Source organism: Thalia democratica, chromosome 1, assembly GCF_965202585.1.
Source record: "Thalia democratica chromosome 1, ktThaDemo2.hap1.1, whole genome shotgun sequence".
NCBI lineage: Eukaryota > Metazoa > Chordata > Thaliacea > Salpida > Salpidae > Thalia > Thalia democratica.
The window spans coordinates 67,335,435-67,359,845 of NC_139165.1; the positions used below are offsets into that span (position 1 = coordinate 67,335,435).

Genomic DNA, 24,411 nt, shown 5'->3' on the forward strand with positions numbered 1-24,411 from the left:
ATTGAAAAACTAACAAGTAATTCAAACAGTATTGTAGGAGAAGTCTTACTCAAAATTTATGATTTTTGTGGTATAAAAATAAAAGCAAAACGGGAGTAACAGTTATTTTTAATTCAAACTGATGTAATTGTCTTTTAAATCCTAGAACAATTTAGAAAAGTCTACTAAAAATAATTCAAAAAAAAAAAACAGCTAACTTATGAAACGAATTTTTTTTTTTAACAGTTAGTGATAAATGTAAAAGTAATAAAGATTTATTAAAAAAATCAAAATTTACTGCAAGGAAAAAATACTTTAACAAAACTAAAAAATAACACGGATTTTTAATGACAAAGTTTATAAAAAAAAAAACTTCCGTAACTTAATGATCGAATGGCACTCACAGGGTTGCCAAAGGTTTTTGAGAAATTTCAACTAAGTTTACATAATTTATTCCAGGTTCTCAATAGTTCAAGTTTTATTTGTTTATTTTTAGTATAAAATTTAAATTTAGATTAAAAAAACTGTCTTAAATTAAAATAGTATTAAAATGCTGAAAAGACGCTGTAAAATAATTAAAACTCTAAATTATACAAAAATAATTTGTTATATATAATCAAAATTTCAGATTGTTTGAAATTTTAGGTTTTTCAAGAACTTTTTTTTATATCTCAAGTTCAAGTTTTTCAAGGTTTTTTAGCAACCCTCCATTCAATTGAATTATACTTTTATATAATTTTTTTTTTTTTTTTTTTAAATATGATAATCGGTTATGTAAGATGGTTACTAAATTAGACATATTACTTATGTTTGATTGCTGTTTTAAAAGTTCTTTATAAATTGAAATGATATGAATACATACTTTTCTTATTTAAACTAGTATATATTTATCTGATTTTTTTTAAATTTATTAGTTTAAAGTAGTATCATCTTCTTTTTTCACAAAACTCAGTTTAAAACAACAAAATATTTTGAGAATAATAAAAATTTAACGAAAATTAGAAACAAATAAAAGCATAATAAACTTAAAAACGACTGCTTAAAAAAGTGTTTGAAAAAAGCTAATTGAAATAAAAATATTATTGGTTCATAAATGTTTTAATCATCAATTTTAGAATGTGCAGAATATTCAGTATATTTGTTAAAAAATCAAAAAAAAAAAACTTATAAATTAAAGTCAAATTACTAAAACCTTAATTGTATACAATAAAAACGTTTGAGACTTTTCAATTAATTTATTTATACTGACTGAAAAAAAAACATACACACAATAAAGTTTTTCAATTCAAAGAAAAGAAACTATATAAATAGTATCAAGTAAACGTAAAATAGATGCTATTCAGTAGAACAAAAATGCTGTGTTTAACTGTTAATAGCTTTAAATAAAATTGGATCATCTGGAATTAATCTTAAAAAACAATACTTTTCCATTTTTTTAGCTATAAAACTCAGATATCAATAACAAAAACTATATTATAAATTAGCATAGTAAAAAACATAAACATACTAAACAATAAATAAAAAGACGTAACAAAGCACATAATAATATTTTAATAGGTATACTGAATATTATTATTTTTTATTAGAAGAAACTTTTATCTTATGCATACTTATTAAAGAACAAAAATATTAAGTTTTATAATTGATTTTGATATCTATCAGCATAATTTAAAACATAAAAAGTGATAAATCACCACTTAAAGAAAATATTAAACCAAGCTTAAAACTTAAAAAATAAACAAAAATTTCAAAGTTAATTGCACAGAGTAAATTAAAAAACAAAAACATATAACATGGTTAAAAACAATTTATGCATACTAATTTATCAACATATTAACAATAAGTTTACTTTTTCGGCAACTTATTATAAAACATAATATTTAGACGTAAAAAAAAGTTATACAAAAGAAAATTTTTGTCTATAAATAACAAAATTCACTTTCTTAACTATTAATTATTATTTTATGGAACGTCTTTCCAAACTGTCTATAGTAAAAAAAAACATCAAACTATTATAATATGAACAATATGCACAATAATTTTCTTTATTTAACTAACTTTCTCTGTGTTAAATAGTTGACAGCAGCGTTGAACTGTAATAATTGTTTAACGCAGAGAAACATATAGCAGTTAAGTAAAGAAAATTATTGTGCTTATTGTTCTTATTGTTGTATATTCTAACGAACTTGTTTTGTTAATACCTGCATTAACAGACTATTAGCTAGTAATTTTGAATATTTGTCAATTTTTAGTAAATTTCCTAAGTGATTTGTTTGAAATAGAAAAGTCTTATGGAAACGCCAAGTATCAAATACTTTATGAAACAAAATTAAATAATTAAATTTAATTCAAACAAATTTACAAAAATGTATTTATTAAATCAAAAAATAAGTTAATAACCTTATAAAGTAATACACGTACCAACTCACAATTGTTCAATGAGACTTAAAGTCAAAACTTGATGTTCTAAAAAATCAACCCTTTTCGCAGATGACCTCGACAACTGATTGTTCCATGTAAACGACATCGACGCACCTGTTAACTGCACTCGACAGAACTTCATCGAGTAAACTTGTCACTATCTTCTCGTCTGAGACAAACCTCCACAGGTACAACTGCAAGTAATGGCAGTCGACCTGCAAGTTTTTAACGACTAATATGCATTTTGTTAAATTAAAAAGTTTTTCTTTTATTCAAAAGTTTTATGTAAATTAAATAAGCTATACATATATATTTATTTATAACTTGATCCCTAATTATATTGAACAACTGTCGACATGATCAACAAATTAGGATCCGGATCTTTTTCAAATAAGGATCCGGCCAGATTTGTATATTTTAAAAGTTTTAAATTAATTGATGCTAGAAAAACTCCAAATAAGGTATTGTCATTTGTACATTACCTATTATTATATTCTTAGATAAGAATTTAAATTAACAAAAAATATAAAGATATAGAAAACAAAAGTTATAGAAATTTTATAAATATATTATTTTTTATTGTTTTCCATAACAACAAAATTTGTTAATGAATATTACATAAAGTATTTAAAGGTTAACTTATTTATAAATAAAGTGTCTATAATAGTATAGAAAATAAAAACAATATCGGTGTTTCGTTTAAATAAAAAAGCAAAATTTAGATGAATCAATCTATCTAGCTTTTATCGATCAAACTTAGGTTTTAAAATACCAACAAGGTGCAAGTTGAAATATAACTTTGTACTTATTTTATAATTATTTTTATAATTTCTATATAAACAAGATTTTTTTTAAGTTGTAAACTTTTCAACGTAAGTCTACTGCTATCTTTAAAAGTATCTAAACTGTGAATTTGCTTGTGTTTGATGGCTCGCTTAGACAATACTTTTGTTACAAACTTACTTTCAATATTTCAAATAATTAGGGTTTTCTTTCTAAAAAACTTAACTTATGATCTTTTCAATCAATTGTACCTGACATGGATCTAAGCAAAAAAGGCTGGACCTGACAGGGTACAGATTCAATTAAGAGCACTAGTATAAATATTGTATGGTAATAAAAAATATTTATATTTAATTTACAAAATCGGTTGGTTACTAATTTTTTTGATATTTTTACAACAAAATAATCAATAAGTTTTTTGGTTTATTTTGTACTTTTACAAAAATTTATACCAGTAAGTTTTTTTGGTTTGGATTTAAGCTTTATTATCAGAGTTTATACTCTGATAATAAAGTAAAGTTTTGTAATTTAGACTAACATGCATTGAAATTAATTGAAATATTAATAGCTTGTTAGTTTAATTGTAATGATAGAGCCGATTAATAATGGAACTTTCGATATATTTTTATTTCTACAACTTGAATTTATTTTATCAGATATAGCCTTTAGAAAATATCATAAGAAATTGATTTTTCAGAACTTGAATAGTCACGAAACAGCCAAAAACATATTCAAAAATTTACTTTCTGAGTCAGCTCACTCAACTTAATTTTTATTTTAATTAATTTTATTACAGCAACACTGATAAACTCACTTTTTGAACTAAACACTCTAACTAGCTAACACACTCACCTTTTTAAGAATAAATCATTAATGCGTCAATTCAAAATTTTCAGATTGATAAATCCCTATTTTTTGCGTATGTTACAAAACCATTTGTATCTAATTATGTTTTCGAAAAAAACGTTATTCTTAAGTTTATTTTTTTTAAATCAGAAGTTTTCAAGTTATAGTAACAAACAGTATCAGATCAGTTTTTACCTACCTAAAAAAATACACTTTATAAAACTTTTAGTTATTTACCTTCTTCCTATATTAATAAATTTCTAATTAATGTTATACCATTTAAGTAGTTGGTCTGTAACAGAAATTAAAACTCCTTTAAATACAATAATGATCTAAAGAAGTAAGTCAGATAAGGAAAAAAGTTCAACTTAAATATAAAAGCAAAGAGGGTTGATTAAAGATGGGTCTTTTGTAGGTAAAATTTTATCAACCACCTCCACAACAAAGTTTTTATTTATTATCTTTGTGTTCAAAAAACTTAATTGTTAATTACATGTTTTTTAAGTGTTACTATATTAGCTAGCATGTAATAAGTTTGATAACAAAAATAAAGAATTAAAACAATGATCAATAGTAATGGACTTGAAGTTAGTTATAAAATTGCTCCTAAATGGAAAATATTGTATAAAATAAATTCATTTGACCTAAATATTTTAAAGCGGATTAGAAGCTTTATTGATTAAAGATTAAAAATTATGAGTATGGCATCAAAAAGTATAACAAACGATGTCTAAAACAAAAAACGCACCTGTAATTGCTGAAGGCCGAACTTCCCCAATGTTTTCATTCGCACGCATTCAAGGAAGGTCTTCAGTACGAGTTTCACGATTCCAGTCACAACGCTGTTTCGTGTGAACAAAACGGGAGAAAATATTTCAACACGTTCTGAAAACAGCTTCTGCACGTGACTGAGTAGGCTGTTGTCTAAAGTAGAACTGAAAAAAAGTAGTTTTTTTAGATGCGTTTTATTCTAGTTTTATAATAAAAATCTCACTAAACGGTAATAGTTGGGAGCAAGTATACACAACTGGATTACTATTACGACGGAAAAAATATACACTTTAAAAAAATAAATTTTTATACGTATTTTTTAGAAAATTAGTTCATGTATATAAAGATAACTATAAGTTTTAAATCGAATAAAAAAATAGTTTATTTTGCTAAAAAAACATTTAATTTAGAGCAAGTTAACACATTGTCTTAAATAATTTTTTTAATTCTTTAAGCATACACTTATCATTTTAAAACTTATTTTTGAAAAACGTAGCGTTCAATTATTGTTACATAACATTTTAATTCAACTAAAACATTCCCGTTAATATAACATCTATTTTAATAACTTTTATTCCTACCTGGGAGCATAGGCGCCCCACTTGTTTCTGTCATTTCTACCTCTGCTCAAGCTCTGCTGGCCTAAGTAGGTTCTTCTGCTGCTTGTGTCGCTGCTTCGGTCCTGCTTCTTCGACAAGCCCTCTTCGTACAACGAACCCACCTAGACAATAAAAAAAAAAAAATATTTTTCACAAGTTTATTTTGTTATATGGTAAATATCAATAAATTGATCACCATGCTGTCGGTTCGAGTGACCTCCTCCACAACTCTCCGCATCACTCCCTTGATCTGCCGCGGCTCCGACGACTGCAGCCAATCACGAGTGTCGACGGAGGCGCGGATCATCTTTGATATCTGATTGGACGAGCAGGTGACGTAGGTTGCCAGCAACTTGCTGGCGGTTCGGCCCATCTCCACTGTCAGGTCGGTCAGCTGAAGTATTTTATTGCAACTTAAGAATCGAAAACAACTTATATGTGTTCTTCATTAACTTTACAAACTTACAAAGATTTTAGTGGTTTTATTAAAACCCAAATAATAACTGTGCATTTGAAGTTTAGTTAACAAAAGTCCATGTAGCTATTTATACGATCAAAAAACTCTTTATCAAGTTTTTATATAACAAATGAATTCAAAATTTAAACAGTTTTTGAAAAAAAATTGTAAATAAGTGTTACAAAGTTTTTTTCAACTTTTAAGAACCAATTTAAGTTATAAGTTAGTAAAAACATGCTGTAATAGCCAAAGGAAAGAAAATACACAAAATACATAAATAACCTTTTCATAAATATACCGAAAATTAATTGTATTAATAATTTACTAAACTTTAAAAAATTTATTTAGAATGCAGTTGGTTTTATTAAAAAAAAAAAATTAACAAACATTTTAATTTTATTAAAATTTAATGAAGTAGCTTTATAGAAAGCCAACGACAAATATTTCTAATCATTATATTATTTTTTAAATAAATTAAAGAATCAAATGTCTTTTAAAAACATATTTTATAATGATCCTACTACTATAATTTAATTTTTTTTTTAATTATTTAAATTTAAAGCATCAACTGAACAGATAAAATATTAAAAACATGTTATAATTACCAAAGGAATTTAAAATCACAACATAAGTAGAGAGACTTTTTAAATATTTTGTTAATAAAAAAAAATGTTATAAACATGTTTTGTTGGTTTGTTTCCTATTTTGTAACGTTTTTTTTTCCTATGTATCTCTCATAAATAAACTTATACAAACTTCGTTACCACTATATCACGTTTGTTATATTATATAATTAAAAATAAATAACTAAACAACTAAAGATTTTTTTTTTCAAAAAAATTTCATTAATACTGTCTTTGAGCTTAGCATATATCAATCACTTTAAAAACAAATATTATTTTTATTAAAAGATAATAACATATAAAATTGTTTAATATATTTTTATTCAGGTTTTGCTCAAAAAGCGTTGATATTACCAAAACAATACATCAAGTGTAAAAAATCTCAGTGTAATATTTACAGACATTAAACGTTTAAATAAAAAAAACTTGTTACCGGAAAAAAATAATTTAGAAACTAGAATGGTTTAGAATAATGTAACTAAATGTACTTAGTAAATCTTAAATAACAAGTTTTATTATTATCAATAGAGCTGAGTATTAATTAAATCCATTAGACCATAGAACATAACGAAACTGAAACATTAACAATTAAAAACTAACAGAAGTCTTTTTGTTTCTGGGGTTAATATGAAACTGTTCATCGGTCAGTGTAAGTATGTATTCAACTGTGGACAGTTCAAAGTCACGACAAAGCTTGGACATGACAAGCAGCAAATCAACAGGGTGAGATGCTGCATTTGATAGTGACTGTTCGCACATTTCTCCCATGACGCTGTTGTATTTGTACATGTTACTACAAAGAATTTAGTTTTAACTTTTCTAGTTATAGTATCTTATCTTGCTTCTGAGAAAAGAATATTCGTACTATAAAACTTATCATAAAATCAGTTAGGAATAAACATCATAATTATTAAACATTGCATAAATTGCTATATTAAAAGCAGTTTGCAGAACATATACTCATACTATTTCAAGTGCATTGTTTACATATAAAAAAAAAATCGTTCATATTTACACGAGTTTAAGAGAAATTAAAGTAAAGTTTAATTTGTAAAAAAGAAACTGTTTTTCTCAAGTTTGTTTAAAAGTTGATTATAAGATATCAAACATTAAGCTTTACAGTTGGAATTAATTTAAAAAAAACAAAAAGTAAACTTTGTTTAATAAAATTCAACCAGACACAATTGACTTTAAATCTAAGGAACATATTTAGCACTTTTAAGTTATGAACTACTTCAAAACAGCATTATATAATAAACATTATGATTTGAAAGAAAAATATCTAAGTAACAAAAACTAACTTGTTGATATGATATATGAAGTTAACAATTAAATCCTCCCGTACATCTTCACAACTAAAGTCCTGCCTAAAGAAATAGATACAGAAGTATAAAAACAATTATTAATCAAGTAGAATTCCTGCTAACCAAAAAATAGCTTAAATAAAGAGCAATAGATGCAATTAAGATTGCACAACATTGTATAAGTTTTATAGCGTAAACATTAAAAATAAATTCCTTGAAATTACACATAGTGAAATATTAACAGTTGTTTTTGTCAATTTAGCACTAATGGAACCTTAAATTTGATTTGATAATTTAAACTAAACAAACAACTAACTGAAAGTAGTCAATGCTAGAAAAATTATTGTCACTAATAGTAAACAACTGAACATCAGCCAATGTAGATTTAACTTGATTAAGTAAATTGGAAGCAGTAGAAGAAACAAGTTCAGGCAAATCATTTTGTTTATTTACTGTAAAGACAAGATAAGTTCAGCATAACTGAATAAAAACACATCAAAATAAGCTAAAGTTTTTTATCAGTTTATTCAAATAACATTTACTTATAAAATAACTTTATATAAATTATTCTTGACTGCAAAATAAATAGTAAAAACTTCTAAAGAAAACTCAAGATTGCTTGTGATTATAAGAACTTCTTTAAGATATATCAAATACAATTTAGGTATCTCTTTTTGACACTAATCAATGCTTGATAGAAATATTAGTCAAGGTTGCCAAATGTTTTTGATAAATTTTCTCCAGATTTTCAAAATTTCTTTCAGTTTTTTAAAAGTATACATTTTTAGGTCTATTTTTAGCTTAAAGTTAAGTTTAAAGTAAAAAACTGTGTTAAATAGTTTAAAAACATTGAAATGATACTGTAAAGCTACTTTAAATGTGTTTTTCAATAATAAAATACTTTGGTTATGACAGTTTTTTTAAATCTATATGCTACATTTTTTGTGTCAAATCGAAATTTTACTACTTAATATGTAAAATTGTTAAAAATTCCAGGTTTTTCCAGGTTTAGAGGTTTTTTGGCAACCCTGATTAAGGTAATAAATTTATTTAAAATGTGAAGTAAATCAACTGTTATTTCAACTTTTAGTCAGTAAAATTTATAAAAGAAAAAAATAATAATATACCAGATGAATTTTTGTTAGGTGAAATGGCACTTTTGACATCATTCACACATATCTCAAAAAATTCATATAAGCTGTTTGTAAAATACCGACAGCGGGCTTTTGTAACTCGGATAACAATTTCTCTACCATGATTCATCATGTCAGAGGAAGGTAGTAGATTTTTCGTCGCTTGTAGCCTGAAATTAATTTAATAACAATCATCTTACCTTGATACAAATTTCTAACAAAATTGAACAGCTGATAATTATTTTTTACCTTCTGTAAAATTTGTCAAGTGCTTTTACAACTAAAGCATTATCTTCGGTAGACTTATCTGCCATAAATCTTGATTCTATCAGCTCAAAGTAAACATCTAGCAGTTCTTGTGCAAAACGAGACAATTTTTCTGAAGCTTCAGAAACTGTAACTTTTTTTTCCTGAAACATTAAGAATATGACTACAACTTCAAATACTAAAATAGAAAATATAAACTGTTGATTTTATAGAATTAAAAGAAATATGAATTCTTAAACTAAAAAAATGTGCACTTTTAAAGTTTAAAAAACTGAAAATAAATCATTTTTAATTTTCAACACAAGATTTTTTAGATAACACTACAAGTTGTTAGTACAATATATTTGACTGTTTTGAGAAATACAGGTTATCATGCAAAGAGTAAGATTTTTTAGTCGTAAGATTTTTTATAGCCATTATTTCTCTAGATATTATAAGTTGTTTAAAAAAACATATATAATTTTATTATTATTTATATTTAAAATTTTTAACAGTTGTTGCATGATTAAAAAAGTTTCACATTTAAAAATTCTACTTCTTGACAAAAACTTTAAAACATACAATGGCAGCTTTATAATACCTGAAAATTAAATTTATGCAAATAAAGTAAACTTTTTAAAATGGTCTTTACTTTTATAACTAGTTTTTATGCAAAAAAGGTCTTTTTAAAGTTTTAAAATTTTCATATAGCTAAGATTTATCCAGATATTATAAATTCTTAAAAAAACATATCAAACTTTACGAATATTTATAGTTAAAAACTTTAACAACTGCTGAAAGAATGTAAAAACTTCACTGTAACACATTTAAAAAGTAACTATTTCTTGGCAAAAATTAAAATTTATATAATGGTAGCTTTATTATGCCTGAAAATTAAGTTAATGCAAAAAAGAACAACTTAAAAAAATGGTCTTTGATTTTATAAATGGTTGACTAAAAAAAATTAATATTAAAAAAAAAATTAAGTGTTTACAACATACTGAAAACTAGTAAAATATTTATTTTCGCTTTTTAACATTAGACTTTTAATTTCAAAATATCTAGTTTTTCATACATGCAGAGGAGGTATAAAAAACATAACTAAAAAAAGTTTTACTATATACTTCAAAATTCTATATTTTCTTTTTATTATATATGGAGATAAACTACTTGAAAATCAGATGTTTCTTTGTTGTTGAGAAAGAGCTTTCCATAATTAGCTATTGTTAAACCCAAGTTTGTAAGAAAACCATTACAACTGTCTACAAACTCCATGATGCTTGCTTTAAAAAAAGAAGCCGTTTTATGCTTAATAATGACTTTTAATAAAACAGAAGTATTTGTGAAAATAAAGTCTGCAACTGTTATTGTTTATTTGAAAAATAATGAAATTAATTCAATGCTCTAAATTCTTACTAATCAACATACAATATTAACACTACAAATACCTGTGGAAGTTTCTTTACTTAATTCTTCTTCAAGTTGAGTTTTTAAATCCTGTAAAGAAAAAACATATAACTTCGTTTCAGAGAATAAACGAAGTACAAACGAAAAGTAAAAAAAAACAAACTTTTAAGTTTGATTCAAGCTTGTTTCTATAATGTTGCAAGTACTTGTCACATAACACGTCTGCTGGCTCTTCTAACTTAAGCAACAGTTCAACACAAGTTTTAAGCTGTGAAGTATCTGAACCCTTTTAAAAATTAAAAAAATTATTGTTTATACTTTTGAATGTAAGTAAAAAAGTTTACTAAATACACAGTATTTTATTGGAAACTAAGCTGAAAGAGTATAAAAAATAAAGAAATTAATTCAAAAAAAAATTGTAAAAAACCTCGAAGCTTAGCATTAACTGTCTTTTAAATAATGTTCAAATAAAACAAAAAATAATGAAAGTGTAGAAAGATCTAAACTTTATAAGGTGACTATAAAGTTTGCATAACAAAAAAAAAGTTTAATAAAAATTTTTATTATATTCAAAATTATCACGTGTAGAATGTATATTGGAGAAAGAACTTATAACTATTAAAAGTTATTTTAGATATTTAAACAAGTTTTTTATCTAAACATATTGATTTAGTTTTTTATTGTTGTAAAATTGATTTTATTCATTCATAGTAATATTACTTTTGAAAAAGTAAATCTATGGTAAAATAAGTATCAAAAAACAGAATTAAAGAGATAAATTTCAATAGTCAGCTGATAATCTTACACTATAAATTTCTATACAATTAATTTATTTTGTTGTGTAGTAAATAGTGTAGTATGTTAATTTTAGTAACATAATATTTTCTATATAAGTTTGAATGAAATGTACAAATTAATTTAAAAAATGGTTTTAATTGATTTAATCAAACCTTATTCAGAAAAGAGTCGTTTAGCTTGTCAATAATTTTTTCTATTATAGTTTTACAGTCATTATTAATGCCACTAAAAGATTCCACTTCTTGATAACGATGTAGTATGCTCTTTGTTCTTACATAGCATGAAACAGCATCAGAATATGAACCAATTTCCAAACACTTTTGCAATCTTGCAGGTAATTGGAATAGAAAACGCAACTTTTGTAGCACTGAATGAACACCAGAAAGTTTATCTATTTTCTCCCTGTTACCCTATAAGTAAAATCAGTTTATGACACGCAAGTCATATAATATGAAAACTACCAGCAATAAAATACTCATTTATAGCACAAAGAGATTTTTTAAAATTATAAATTTAACTAAAATTAATCTTAATATATCTCAATTAATATAGTTTTAATTACTTTAAACAAATAGTAAGATCTCAACTTCTAGAGGAGAACTAATATTCAATAATTTATACTATTATCATTAATTTTAATTTATAGTTATTATTTAATATAAATTATAATAAAATAAATTATAGTTTTAATTAGTATTTTTTTTAATATATTAATATATTTAGTTTACTAGTTTAAGTTTTGAAAGAATAAACTATACCTTTGCTATAATATTTCTAGTTAAAAAAAGTTAAAGTTTAAACTTTTAAATCATTGGTATATAAGTCAATGTTAAAGTTATGTGTAGCTGCCATATTTAAAATACTTAAAAATCAAAACTTCACTCTTTGACGAATAAGTAAATCTTGAGTGAAAATTTAGACAAATCTGATTAAGCCTGACTTTTTACTGATCACACTACTACATCAAATCTTCATTACAACAATTATCAAAATAACTACCAAATTAAATTAAAAATTAACTTTATCACTGAAAAACGTTAAAGCCAATTTAAAAAAATATTTCATACAACTTTGATTAAAACATCTATTTTGCTTGAGCTTTCCAAAAAGTTTCAAACTTTTCTTTAAAGGTTTTGTTTATTGTTGATACCAGACAAAAGGAATGTAATCTGGTAATAATTTCCATGAAAAAAATATTTTTGAGAACAAAATTCAAATGTTTTAATTAATTTTGATTTAAACTTTTCCAATCTTATTTATAACATAGTTTGCCTCTTTTTATATACTTCTTTTTATATCTGTATATATTTCCAAATATAATACTTTTGTATTACTACTTTTAGGCATGGTTTCAAATTTTAAAAAAATGAAAAACTTTGAACACAGACCTTTTTAGCTACAAAATTCGTACCATACAGTTGTACCTAGGAAGTTCTAACTTAGTTGTCAAGTTACTATAGTTTAATTGCAATACTTTTACACTGTTTAACCAACATTTAGAAAAAATTTAAACTTTTACACAACAAAAAATGTTACTAAAACTATGCTTAAAACTTTAAATCTGTTACTATTTAAAATATATTTTAAAACTAAATTACAAATTGTGTTGTCATATGTACCTTCATAGACTGATTGATATCTGAACTTAGTTTAGTTATAGACTCTATGTTTTCATTAAGCTTTTCCATTTGGTCTTCCATTTGTCTAAAATCTCGTTTCATTGTTCTAATTGTGTCAGTGGCACTTATAAATTTGTTGTAGTTTTCATACACAAGAGTCTACAAATTATTTTACGTAATTTTCAGGGAAAAAAGATTGTAAAAAGTTAAATTATTAAATTGTTTATTTCATTAATTATTACTTATAAATAATTTGAAACCTGCATCTGGCTGTCTAAGGTTCTTATTTGTTTTGCCATATCATTTTCAGTATCCATTAGTTCTGCCAGAGATTTCTCCTGTAGACCATAAAATTGTTTAAAGTTTATGTACAAGTTTAAGATTTTCGCAACAATAAAAAAAACTTCAAAAGACTTTTAAAATTTCAATTAATCTTATTTTTTATGAAACAAAAACAGTTTCAATTGTTTCTTAATTAAAATACTTTATCAACTAGCTTGTTTAAGTTTCTGCAAGTACATTTCTGAATTGAATGAAGAGCTGTCAATACTAAGTGGGTCATTTAAACTTCCAACTTGCTTCTTCTCTCCACCATAAAACATGTTAAGCATGTCTTTTCTTCTGCCTCTTTTTGATTCACTTGTAGTAGGATTGTTAACATCCATTTTAAATAAAACCACAAACTACTGTACTTACTAATTATACCTAAATCTTTAATAATAATAAAAAAAAAACACCAAGAGATAAAAAATATTTTAGACATTTGTAAATTAATCCATAAGTAGCAGGGTAAAATAACTAGATTCACTGTTGCCAAAGGCTTTTGTAAATTTTTTCCAGGTTTTTTAAAGAAAAGTCTGTTTCTATTATAAAATTAAAGTTAGTGTAAAATCTGTCTTAAATAGTACAACAAAATTGAAAAGATACTGTAAACCTACTTTAAATGAGTTTTTTATTGAAAAAAAAGTTATACAAAATTTGTTTAATCTTTATCGGTGGTTCCTAGCCTTTTTGATTCCCTGCACCCCTGAAATATTTTGATTTGTTCTCGCACCCTTTGCAGTAGATGCAATGGTTTTTTTTAGAAATATTTTGAAGCAGAACGATAAAGACTTGTATATCAATTTTTTTATAGTGTACTATATTAAACAAAATTAAATTTATAGAAGCTAAAAAATACAACAAACTATGTTTAAACAAGTTCTACTTATTTTTTTTTTCTAAGGTAGAAAACATCAGAAATTACTATCCCCTTTGCAACAATAATCGTTTTCTGAAGGTCAAGCAAGTGAGTTTTTAGCTCATACATTGTTGCTCTACCTGCCCTATCTTTAAATAAATTTTTGTTTTTAATTTACTGTTTTTAATCAAACAAATTAAAAACGAATCTATTTTCAAACTAAAATTTTTTTTTAACTAATGTAAACAGAAATAAGAAACTAATCCTATATCTTTAATGTAAAACCCTAAAGGACACGGTGTTTGGCAAACACTCATAAGGTATCTAACAAAAATTAAACTTCTATATATGCTATATTATTTTGAAAAAATTTAGTACTCAATTTCGAATATACTTTAAATTTAATGACTCTTTTGTTCCTGTCTATTGCACAAAACGTGGCACTTTGTTGCTGATAGCAATTCACATGTCTGCCTGTGCATTCAAGCAATTTCTAGATTTAGTTTTGATTGACAAAGAGTACTAAATAATGATTTGCACAAGTAAGACGTCGCAAATGGGATGAGCATACTTAGTGCTTTTTCACAAAGTGTTGGAAACATATTTATAGCACAACACCAATATTGTTCCAAAGTTTTGCTTTCAAACTGCATTTTAAGAAAACAGTTCATGCACAATTCAATAAGTTTAGTTTTAACATTTTATCATCCAACATATAATCCAAAACTAAAAGAATGTAGATTTATTATCCATTCTTCAGAAGTTTCCTGTTCTCCTACTCCAAAATATCCATTAAATGACTTGGACAGTATTTTCAAACAATTCATAATTTCTTCACGCACACATCGAATTAAAGACTCATTTTCATCATTCAGTTCTTTGAGTGATGAAAAATTTGTTAAATTGCCTCTTTTAACTTGTCTACACCAGAGATGTAACTTTTCCTTAAAAGTAACTTTCAAATTTGCGTTTGAAAATACAATATTACAAAACATGCATTGCGGTTTTTGCAGGGCTTCAGTTGTTTCAGAGCAAGTAAAACCAAACTTCACATATTTATTGTTCCACTTCCTTAGCTTTGACATAATTAAGGATTAAGTGCTAATTAAAAAAATGTATTCTAAGAAGTATAAAAAAGTAAATTACTAGGACACTTATTTTTTATAATATTTATTTAACAAAAACAATGCTTTGGTCTATGACCTCATTAGTTTGTTTTTTAAGATCTAAAAAAAAGTTATAAGAATTGAGGAAAAGGCACTCAAGAGTTAATAAAATTAGGCTTATACTTGATACAACAATTTTTATATATTTTGAATGATATAGGTACTAAAAACATTATAAAATCAACTGTGCTAAGAAAAGCCGAAATAATATTTTCAATTAAAAACAATACACTAACATTAGTCTAAAATTTGTAAAAAACAATTTTGGTTTTTAAAAGATACAATTACTATAACAAGCTTTAGATTTGGGTAATAGTAGTAATGTCTTTTGTTAATCAACAGTTAAAATCTAAATAATAACAAAATTAGTATTGAGTTTGAAAGCTTCATTAAAATTATGCAACTAGAGTATGACGTAATAATCGAAACTTTAATTTTTCATATGGTTTGAATTGCTTGTTAGCGTTAAAAATCGATAATTATGTTTTGTTTATTATAATAACTTAAGGCTTACAGTGGCCCAAGTTAAAGAAAAATCTTGTTTATCAAACAAAAATGAAAAGCGATCTCGCACCCCCTTGGAAAACTGCCTTGCACCCCTGGTTGGGAAACCCTGATCTATATAATAGTACAGCATCCAAGACAATCCTACGACCATTTTTGTCCTTATTAGGACTCATCAGGCAGGAATAGTTGTGAGAAACCGCTATTGTGATCTTAAACAAGCGGGCTTAAGTACAAAGTACTGAAGCAACCGTTTGTGGGCAAAGTTGATAAAATGACACAGCTAAATCATTCACAGCCCAACGTCTCAGACATTGTCAGCTTATTGTGAGATTATAGTCTGCTCTCGTTTGATCAGTTTTAGCCAGTATTTATTTTGGCCATCATCAACAAAGTTGAGATGTTATATGCCATCAATAATAAACAATAAACTTTAACGCAACAACAACAGCATCCGAGACAATATGCTGCTGTTGTTGTTGATCTTGCGGTAAAATAAGCTGACAATGTCTGAGACGTTGGTCTGTGAATGATTTAGCTGTGTCATTTTTTCAACTTTGCCCACAAACGGTTGCTTCAGTACTTTGTACTTAAGCCCGCTTGTTTAAGATCACAATAGCGGTTTCTCACAACTATTCCAGCCTGATGAGTCCTAATAAGGACAAAACTGGTCGTAGGATTGTCTTGGATGCTGTTGTTGTTGATCTTGCGGTAAAGTTCATTGTTTACTATATAATAGTATAAAGTTTGGACTTTAGCTTTTCCTAGCACAGTTGATTTTATAAATTGTTTAGTACCTATTTCATATTAAATTTATTAAAACTTTTGTTAAGAAAACTCTGTTTTAAATTCTACAAACTTCTTTGTAACTCAGAAATTTACTTTCCAAGAAAATAACTTTATTACTACACATCAAATTTTTGTCATCTTTCTGAATTTCAACAATACTCTTCTCAATGGTCTTTTTTTTTCTGTTTTTTTTTAAACTTTTTAATCTAAAAGTATCAGCTTGAAGTATATTGAATTCATTGTCTTTTCTACAAAAGCAATTAACTTTTCTTTCATAAGTTTGTCCTGTTTTGAAACTTTCAATCAGGGCTTTGATCTCAGCTTCCTAAGACATTTACTTCTTTCTTCATCAATTGAATGAGCTTTCATAGAGTTAAACGAATAAAAAAGTAAGTACTTTATCAATTCACCGAATTGAGGCTGTTTTAATTTTACAATGTATTGCTTCTTAAGCTGGGCTCAAGATACTATGCCACCACACCAGATTTGATTGTTTTGATATAGCTGTACTACATATGCTATTTCATCTTTATAAAATCCCCCTAGCCGAAATAAAATTTAAAATTCAACTACCAGTTCTTACTTTTCAAAAGTACCAAACTATTTGTTTTATGTCTCTTAGTTTATGACATTGGCTTAGCATTGAAGCTCTTAGGTTAGGACTTAGTTATACATTTTTTTGTTTTATCGAATAACGTATATCTGACAATTAGCAATGCATGATATTTTGAACTTATGCAAAAAATGTTTATTAGGTAAACAGAACCTTTTTTGTATTATGTTCTGTTCTGACTGAGGCTTACTTGCAAGAATAAACTGTTTTCTTTAATTAGTGCCTAAAATAAAGTAATTGACAAAAAGATCATTGTAAAATATTGTATACATTTCTTTATTTTATATACCTTTGATTATAAAAGCTGTTTCAAATCAATGCTTTGAGACGGTTTTAAAGCACTTTTTAAACAGCTAGATTTAATCAATTTTTGTTTCTGACAAACCTGATTTTTTATTTTACCAATAAAAGGTTAATATTTAAATATTTTTTACTTTATAGTATATACAACTTTAATAAATAGAGAAACGTAGTAAAATATTTATTGTGTACAATATTGAAGGTGTCTTCTTTAATCAAAAAAAAAATTTATTTTATTTTAAAAAATGCATTACTTTTAATGTTATGACTTTGTTATATATTATGGTAAAATAAAATAACAAATTTAATTGAGTTTATCTTAACTTTATTATTACAACATAAATGTTAAAAGTTTTTATTTTGTTGTTTAATTTTATGTTTTTCTTTACAGTTATCTAGACATAAATTTAAATTCGTTTACATTTTTTAGCAAATTTTTAGTAAATTGCATAATTATAATTCAAGTTGGTGTATTTATTACTGTTTTTACTACTATATTTACTATGAATTTAATTAAAAGATTAAAAAAAACAAATACTTACTAAAAGAATTGCACCTTATTGTGCAATTAAAATAAGACCGAAAAATAAATAAACTTTGAAATAAAGCACAAGGATTGACTTTGATTTAATGTATAACTCTATCGTTTGAATTTAACAAAAAAAAACATAACAACAAATATTATTGTTCGATAAAAAAAGGCTGATTTCTCTTGCGAAGCTTTCTTTTAAGTAAAGTTTAATAGACCGTAATACAATTAACAACATGAAAAAATTAGTAAAGTAAAAAAACTCTTTAGGCTATAAAAAAAAATCTTATTTATTATGGATTGAAATTATTTTTTTCAACACCTTTAATTTCCATTATGTGTTCAAATCCGAATGAAAATCTACGTAGAGAGCTACAACCAAAACTAAAATTTAATTATTTTAAAGTTGCGATGAAGTTCTGGATTTTGCTGATAGTTAACACTTATCTTTGTGTAACAAATCACAAGAAGCTGAAGCTGATTGCAAATGTTTTGTTCTGAACTGACGTTTAACTGTATTCAACCAATTGGTGTACAACTCGTGAGGTTTTTTCGTAAACCAGATCCTAGGACCAAATATTTTAAGCGTTTTTTGTCGTTCGATAAAAAATAACAATTTGAAGCTTATCAGAATTTTGATAAAACTTTTATTGCTTCGAGAGAAGAAAGGATAATGAAATAAAAAACTCATTTGAAGTGTATGTAAAAACATCACAAATCGTCAAGTATCTAGTTCCAGCTCATCAAACTACACTTTTTACTGCAAGGTGTTTTTCAATTTCTTCATGTTTAACTACTTGAACTTGTAGATAAAGCATCATATATTTTAAAGTTAGCTTACGACAAAGCTCTGTTAACTTTATTCATTGTTTTTTAAGTTTAATACAATAAATTTTTATGTTAAACTTCTGAAGTTTGATGTATAAATTAGTAACTGACTTTCATATTTAGGTACTAAATAACGATTGATTTTATCAAAATTGAAAAATTATTAAGTTTTTATTGGAAATTAGTTCATATATCTGTTAGATTTTATATGCAACTTAAACAACTGCTTGCACTTTTAATGTTTTTAAAATATCTTGAAATTTTTAAAAAAATTAATATATATTAAAATCAATGTATACTCAAGGTTCCGCCTTAAAGTTGAAATATTTTTTAATACTTATGTTTTTAAATCAATGTTTTGTATTTTTACACATTAACTATTTACTGCTTTCAATTATTATTAAAAATTTCAAGTACTTAATCTTCTTGGTGAAAAAATTCGATGCAGTAAGTTTCGAAAATTTTTTATTTGAAAACTAAGTTTTTAGTTAAATAATAGTTTATTAGTTTTTGTGTTGTCAGTATGAAATTTGAAACTAACTAAAATGTAAGAAGAAAACTAATTATTATTTTATGGACTTTAAAATATCTTTTTTTTAGAATTTATCATTAATATTTTATCATTAAGTTTTTGGAATAAAAAAAAATAATGTGATTTTAGTAGAATTAGATTCTATAAAAAATAAACAGATGATTAAAAATATTTTTCTAAACAAGAATTTTAATACGGTGGCAATAGTATCAAAAGCATGTTTTAAACTTAAGTTCTTAGTAGTTAGAGAAATTAAGTTTAGAAAAGATACCTATAGTTTAATAAAGATTAAAATTATTTTTTAGAATAAAAATTTAATTTATTTTTAAAGCTTATCATTTAAAATCATGAAAACAAAAAACTTTAATAGATCATTTATAAAAAATAACCTTTGATAAAACTGTCATTTTTAAGTAACGTTTTCTTATCAAAAATTTGAACGATCAACAAGAGATCAAAATAAAATATTTGAAATTTACTTGATCCTTATACTCCAAATTAGTGATCTACTGGATCCAGGATAAGGTCATTTTTTGATAAGCAGTAATTGAAAGTTGTTATCTAATAATTTGAAAAGTGAAATATTCTTATATATGAAAAACAGTCTACATTTTTAAAACGTTCTCATAAAACACAAAATTAAACAATTAAGTATAAATTAGTATATATTAGCTCTTCTTTTTGTTAAAAAATACAATAAGGCTCTACCGAAAAGGTAAACTTTTTGTTTGCTCCTCATAGGCACATGGTTACTTTAATTGTGCCAATAAGTACATATTGATTGAGCAACTTTTCTTCTTTCTTTTTATGTCAAACCAATAATAATTTTTTTGTAGTGCACAAAACGATTATAAGTTATTTTATTTCTAATAAGCAGTCCTGATACACTTTTTCAATACTCTATAAAAGAGCTATGTATTTTTTTGTTAGTTAACCAAATGTAGCAGCATTTCGTATAAATAGGCGAAGTTTTTCAAATAGACTTTTTATTATAGTTTATTTAACGATAAAAAAGGCGCTAAAAATATTTGATCTTAGGACCTGGTGCACGAAGAACCTTTCGGCTATCGGGTCACACACCCCAGATACCATTTAACGTGTTGTCAAGCCCAAGCTTTATTTATGAATGCTTTATTTTTTTAAAATTAAAGCACATTATAAATTTAGTTTTGTGTTCATAGTAAGCTCAACTAATAAGATAAGAAGTACTTAACACAGTGTTTTATCCCTTATACTGTGTAAAAAAATATTTACTTTACAAAATACAATGAACGGAACTATTTAAATTATAGAAAAACTAAGCAAAAATATTATAACCATGATTATTACAAAAGCTTGGACTTATCTTAATGTTTAGAATTTGATAATTAAATAAAATTGTGTATACCTAAAACATAATTAAAAAACATCGGCAAAAGCCTAACTGAGTCTAAGCCTGGACTTGAATAATCCGTGAGACAAGCTTAAGTTAAAATAAAGATTTGAGATCATACCACTTTGAACATCAGACCACATGCTTTCGGTAGACTAGACGAGCGTAAAATCTGTCTCACCAAGAGGACACTGTAATAAATGTTTCACAGCAGTTAGACAAAGCTGATGTGAAGCCATCAAACGGTAGCTTTATTGTAAAACGTGATAAGCTGTATGTATTTCGATGACTGCAAGAATTTAGGTTGTGAATGACTGACGAGTTTCAATAAAAACGAAAACCGGTCTCCGTCTTCTGAAAGCTCTTGTTTTCATGATCGAAGTGTTATGATCAAACCTTTGAAGGCACGCCAACTTCCAAGGGTTTGTTTAGAAGGGTAGGGGGGTTAAAGGTTGACTCATGGCTAATAGGTCTTAGGCTCTGAATGCGAGCACTCTTAGCCCGAGTTTGAATCATAGTGTCTGGAAGACACTCTGGATTTGGACTGACCCGTGACATAGTTTAAATTTACTTTAACAAAACCTATTTAATAGTATAAAATACAAAGCAGTTGGGATAAATTTATATACTAAAAACTTAAAAGTAAACCAATTTGTAACAAAATATAAAAAACTAAAAATGAATAAAGTAGTTAAAATTAGACAAAAATTACAATAAAAAACTCAGGTTTGTAAAAATCAACAAAATTTTATAAACTGTTATAAATTTTGAACAATATTAATAAAAATCAAGAAAAAACTTAAATTTGTCTAAAGAAAATTGAAGTAACTTGGTTATAAAAAAAGTCAATAAAATTAGTCACTAGCACACAGGAAAAGGTGGATCTACTGGACGACAATCAACTCCACTCCAATTCTTTCCTCAGAACTCAGACTACTGTCTCTAACCATGACCCAAGCTCACAATAGTGATTTCTGTGAGTGATGACAGTTGTTATAGCAACAATTTCAAACTTCTTGTACTTTAACTTGTCAACAATATATATATATATATATATATATAAATTATAGCTTGCCCAACAACAAAGTGTTTCCAATTAAAAAATAGAAAACTGTAATTAAATAACGTACACCTTTATAATAACTAAAATAAATTATAAATTACAAGTTAGTTTAAGTCATGATTGATCCTTGTAATAATTGACAAAAAAACAAAATCGTACTATACATATATATAATTTTTAGATATATAGCTGAATTAATAATTTATAAACAAGCAGATAATATAAGTTTAAGTTTTTATTTATAAAAGTTTAAGTTTCACATTGAAAAGTAGATTAGTATATGATTAAGAGATAAAAATTAAAATTGCAAAAAAGCATCAACAAAAGAATGAGAAAATTTAAAGTTTAGATGAACTTAAAATCATATACGTATACTCTACAGTTAAATTAAGTTATTAGTATTATAGAATTTTAATTTTTTAATTTTTTAGTGTGTTAGTAAAATTTTGTTCTAATGTCTACATGCTTTTTATTGTTCAGATCTTTTGTTAACTCAGTTTGTGTCTTATTAAAACATTATAAGAGCTTCTCTTGTTTAGCATTCAAAAATTTTAAAATTTTCTTAAATTATATGTTTTGATAGATATAAAAAATAATTACAAATTATATCTCTTTAAAAAATATATAAAGTGCATAAAAATGGCATCAAGATTAAAACAACAAATAAATTATTTAATAATCAATAAACCAGATTTTTTTTATTAAACTTAAAAAGGTATTGAGCTAAAGCATATTAAAAAAATTTGTTATTGATTGGGAAGTAAGAGCCGTTTGCTGGCGTGACTTTTTCAGTGGGGTTGCACTTGCACAGTTTATTTATTTCGTATTTTTACGGTGTTTTGTAGCAGTATTTAATAATACACTATAGAAAATTGTATCACTGTCAAAATTTCTCAGGTACATGAAATTTTTAAACTTTGTACAATTTGAATATACCAGTAAAACAGAATTCAAAATCTTAATAGCCAGTTCTTTAATTTTTATAAAATGATATAAATATAAACATAAGTCCTGTTTTTGTTGACAATGTGAAAATTTTGCCTTACATTGTGAAGTTAACATCAATAACGAAATATTTTATACATAAGAAACCAAAAACAAAGTACTAAACAAAATTTGTAATTAGTTTGTATTAAATCCTAGAAAAACATTCAAATGTTCAATGATATGTGAATAAATTATTTAGTCAAAGAGTTTCAGTTAAAATATCTAGCTAAAAATAAACTTTTGATCAAAAACCAATTAATTTTTTTTAAACAAAATAATAGCAGTAGTTAAAAATGTTTAAATTTGATGACAAAATTAATAAATTGTAAAGCTACGGTTTTTCTTTTGCTGTAAAAATAAAAACTGTGTTTGATTTCGTCAAAAGTTTCCAAAGCTAAAACTGAAACCATATAAGTTGTAAATTCCTAAATTCCTTAAAAAATAGTTTTTCAAAACACATTGATTTTAAATGAAATTTTTACTACTTAAATGTAAAACTTTTATAAAATTGTACAAATTTTTTATAATTTATACAGTTTTTTCTACAAACAAAATTACGTCATTTTAATGTAGTTCTTTTAAAAGTATAAACTAAAATCTACTTAATATCAAAAAATTAACATATTGATATGAATTATTAGTAAAATATTAAAACAAAATATATATTCCATCGTTTTTTTATTACGTTTTTTAATTTTTTTTTTCAGGGGCGCACAGGAAACCATTCAAAACACGCTGCTGGTTATATGACAATTTAAATTCCAAATTTTTAATTAAGAGGCCATATATCAAGATTAATATATATATATTTAAAAAAAAAAGTGGTTGTAGATCTAATTAATTTTATGATGGTAAAACAAAATATGCAAAAAAAATCTATATTTAAGGTGATATTTAGAAATTTATAAAATATAGTCTCAAAAACTGACAATTTCTCCGACGTTGAAGCGCAAACGGTTTAGTTGCGCAGAGTTTTTCGAATTGTTTTACCCTAAAACGAACGCCAAAGTGCAAATGTACTTTAGGCTCAAGTCTTGAGCACCTTTGGTTTGACTTGATTAGTCGTGACGTAAGTGAGTACGAGTCATGACTATGTATGCCTGATGACTCTTATTGAGGACGATGCAGAGCATCGCTACGCAAACTGTAGTTTTGATGATCATAGTTGTTAAATCTCACATGAATTGTTGTTAATAGTCGTAAGTTAAACTCTATTCTAGTCGGTACACTTTTTGGCTTTGGTGATGATAGCCAAAATATTGCTACTAATAAACATATAAAATATTAATATTCAACAAATCTAACAAAAAAAAAATTAGAAAACACTGAAGTTATTTTAAAGTAATTGTATAAAGAAACTTATTTTTTATTTTGTGAGACATTTAGAGTCCAGTCTGAAAAACAACCTTTTATGTAAAATACTGTTAGAATTTTATAAAAGTTCGTTTACGTGAACTAATATAAACCTTTTTAAATCCAATTTTTTTTCTTTTAAGTCGATCCATACGAAAATCATGATATTAGATCAAAAATCGTTTTTAGTCTTTTCTATTGATTAAATA

At 25.3% G+C, this 24,411-nt stretch overlaps 1 protein-coding gene across 1 annotated transcript; it reads right to left on the reverse strand.

Moving 5' to 3' along the window:
* Positions 1–1,776: 1,776 nt before the first annotated feature.
* Positions 1,777–13,694, reverse strand: LOC145833725 (vacuolar protein sorting-associated protein 51 homolog). Its single transcript, XM_082940922.1, has 16 exons — positions 13,484–13,694; positions 13,247–13,324; positions 12,987–13,145; positions 11,520–11,777; positions 10,733–10,855; positions 10,611–10,659; positions 10,333–10,445; positions 9,166–9,326; positions 8,911–9,086; positions 8,100–8,235; positions 7,781–7,846; positions 7,080–7,251; positions 5,596–5,793; positions 5,382–5,521; positions 4,778–4,964; positions 1,777–2,615 (listed from the first exon to the last, which is right to left on the reverse strand). The coding sequence occupies exons 1-16, from the start codon at positions 13,649–13,651 to the stop codon at positions 2,454–2,456; spliced, it is 2,346 nt and encodes a 781-aa protein (XP_082797048.1). The 5' UTR covers positions 13,652–13,694; the 3' UTR covers positions 1,777–2,453.
* Positions 13,695–24,411: the final 10,717 nt, after the last annotated feature.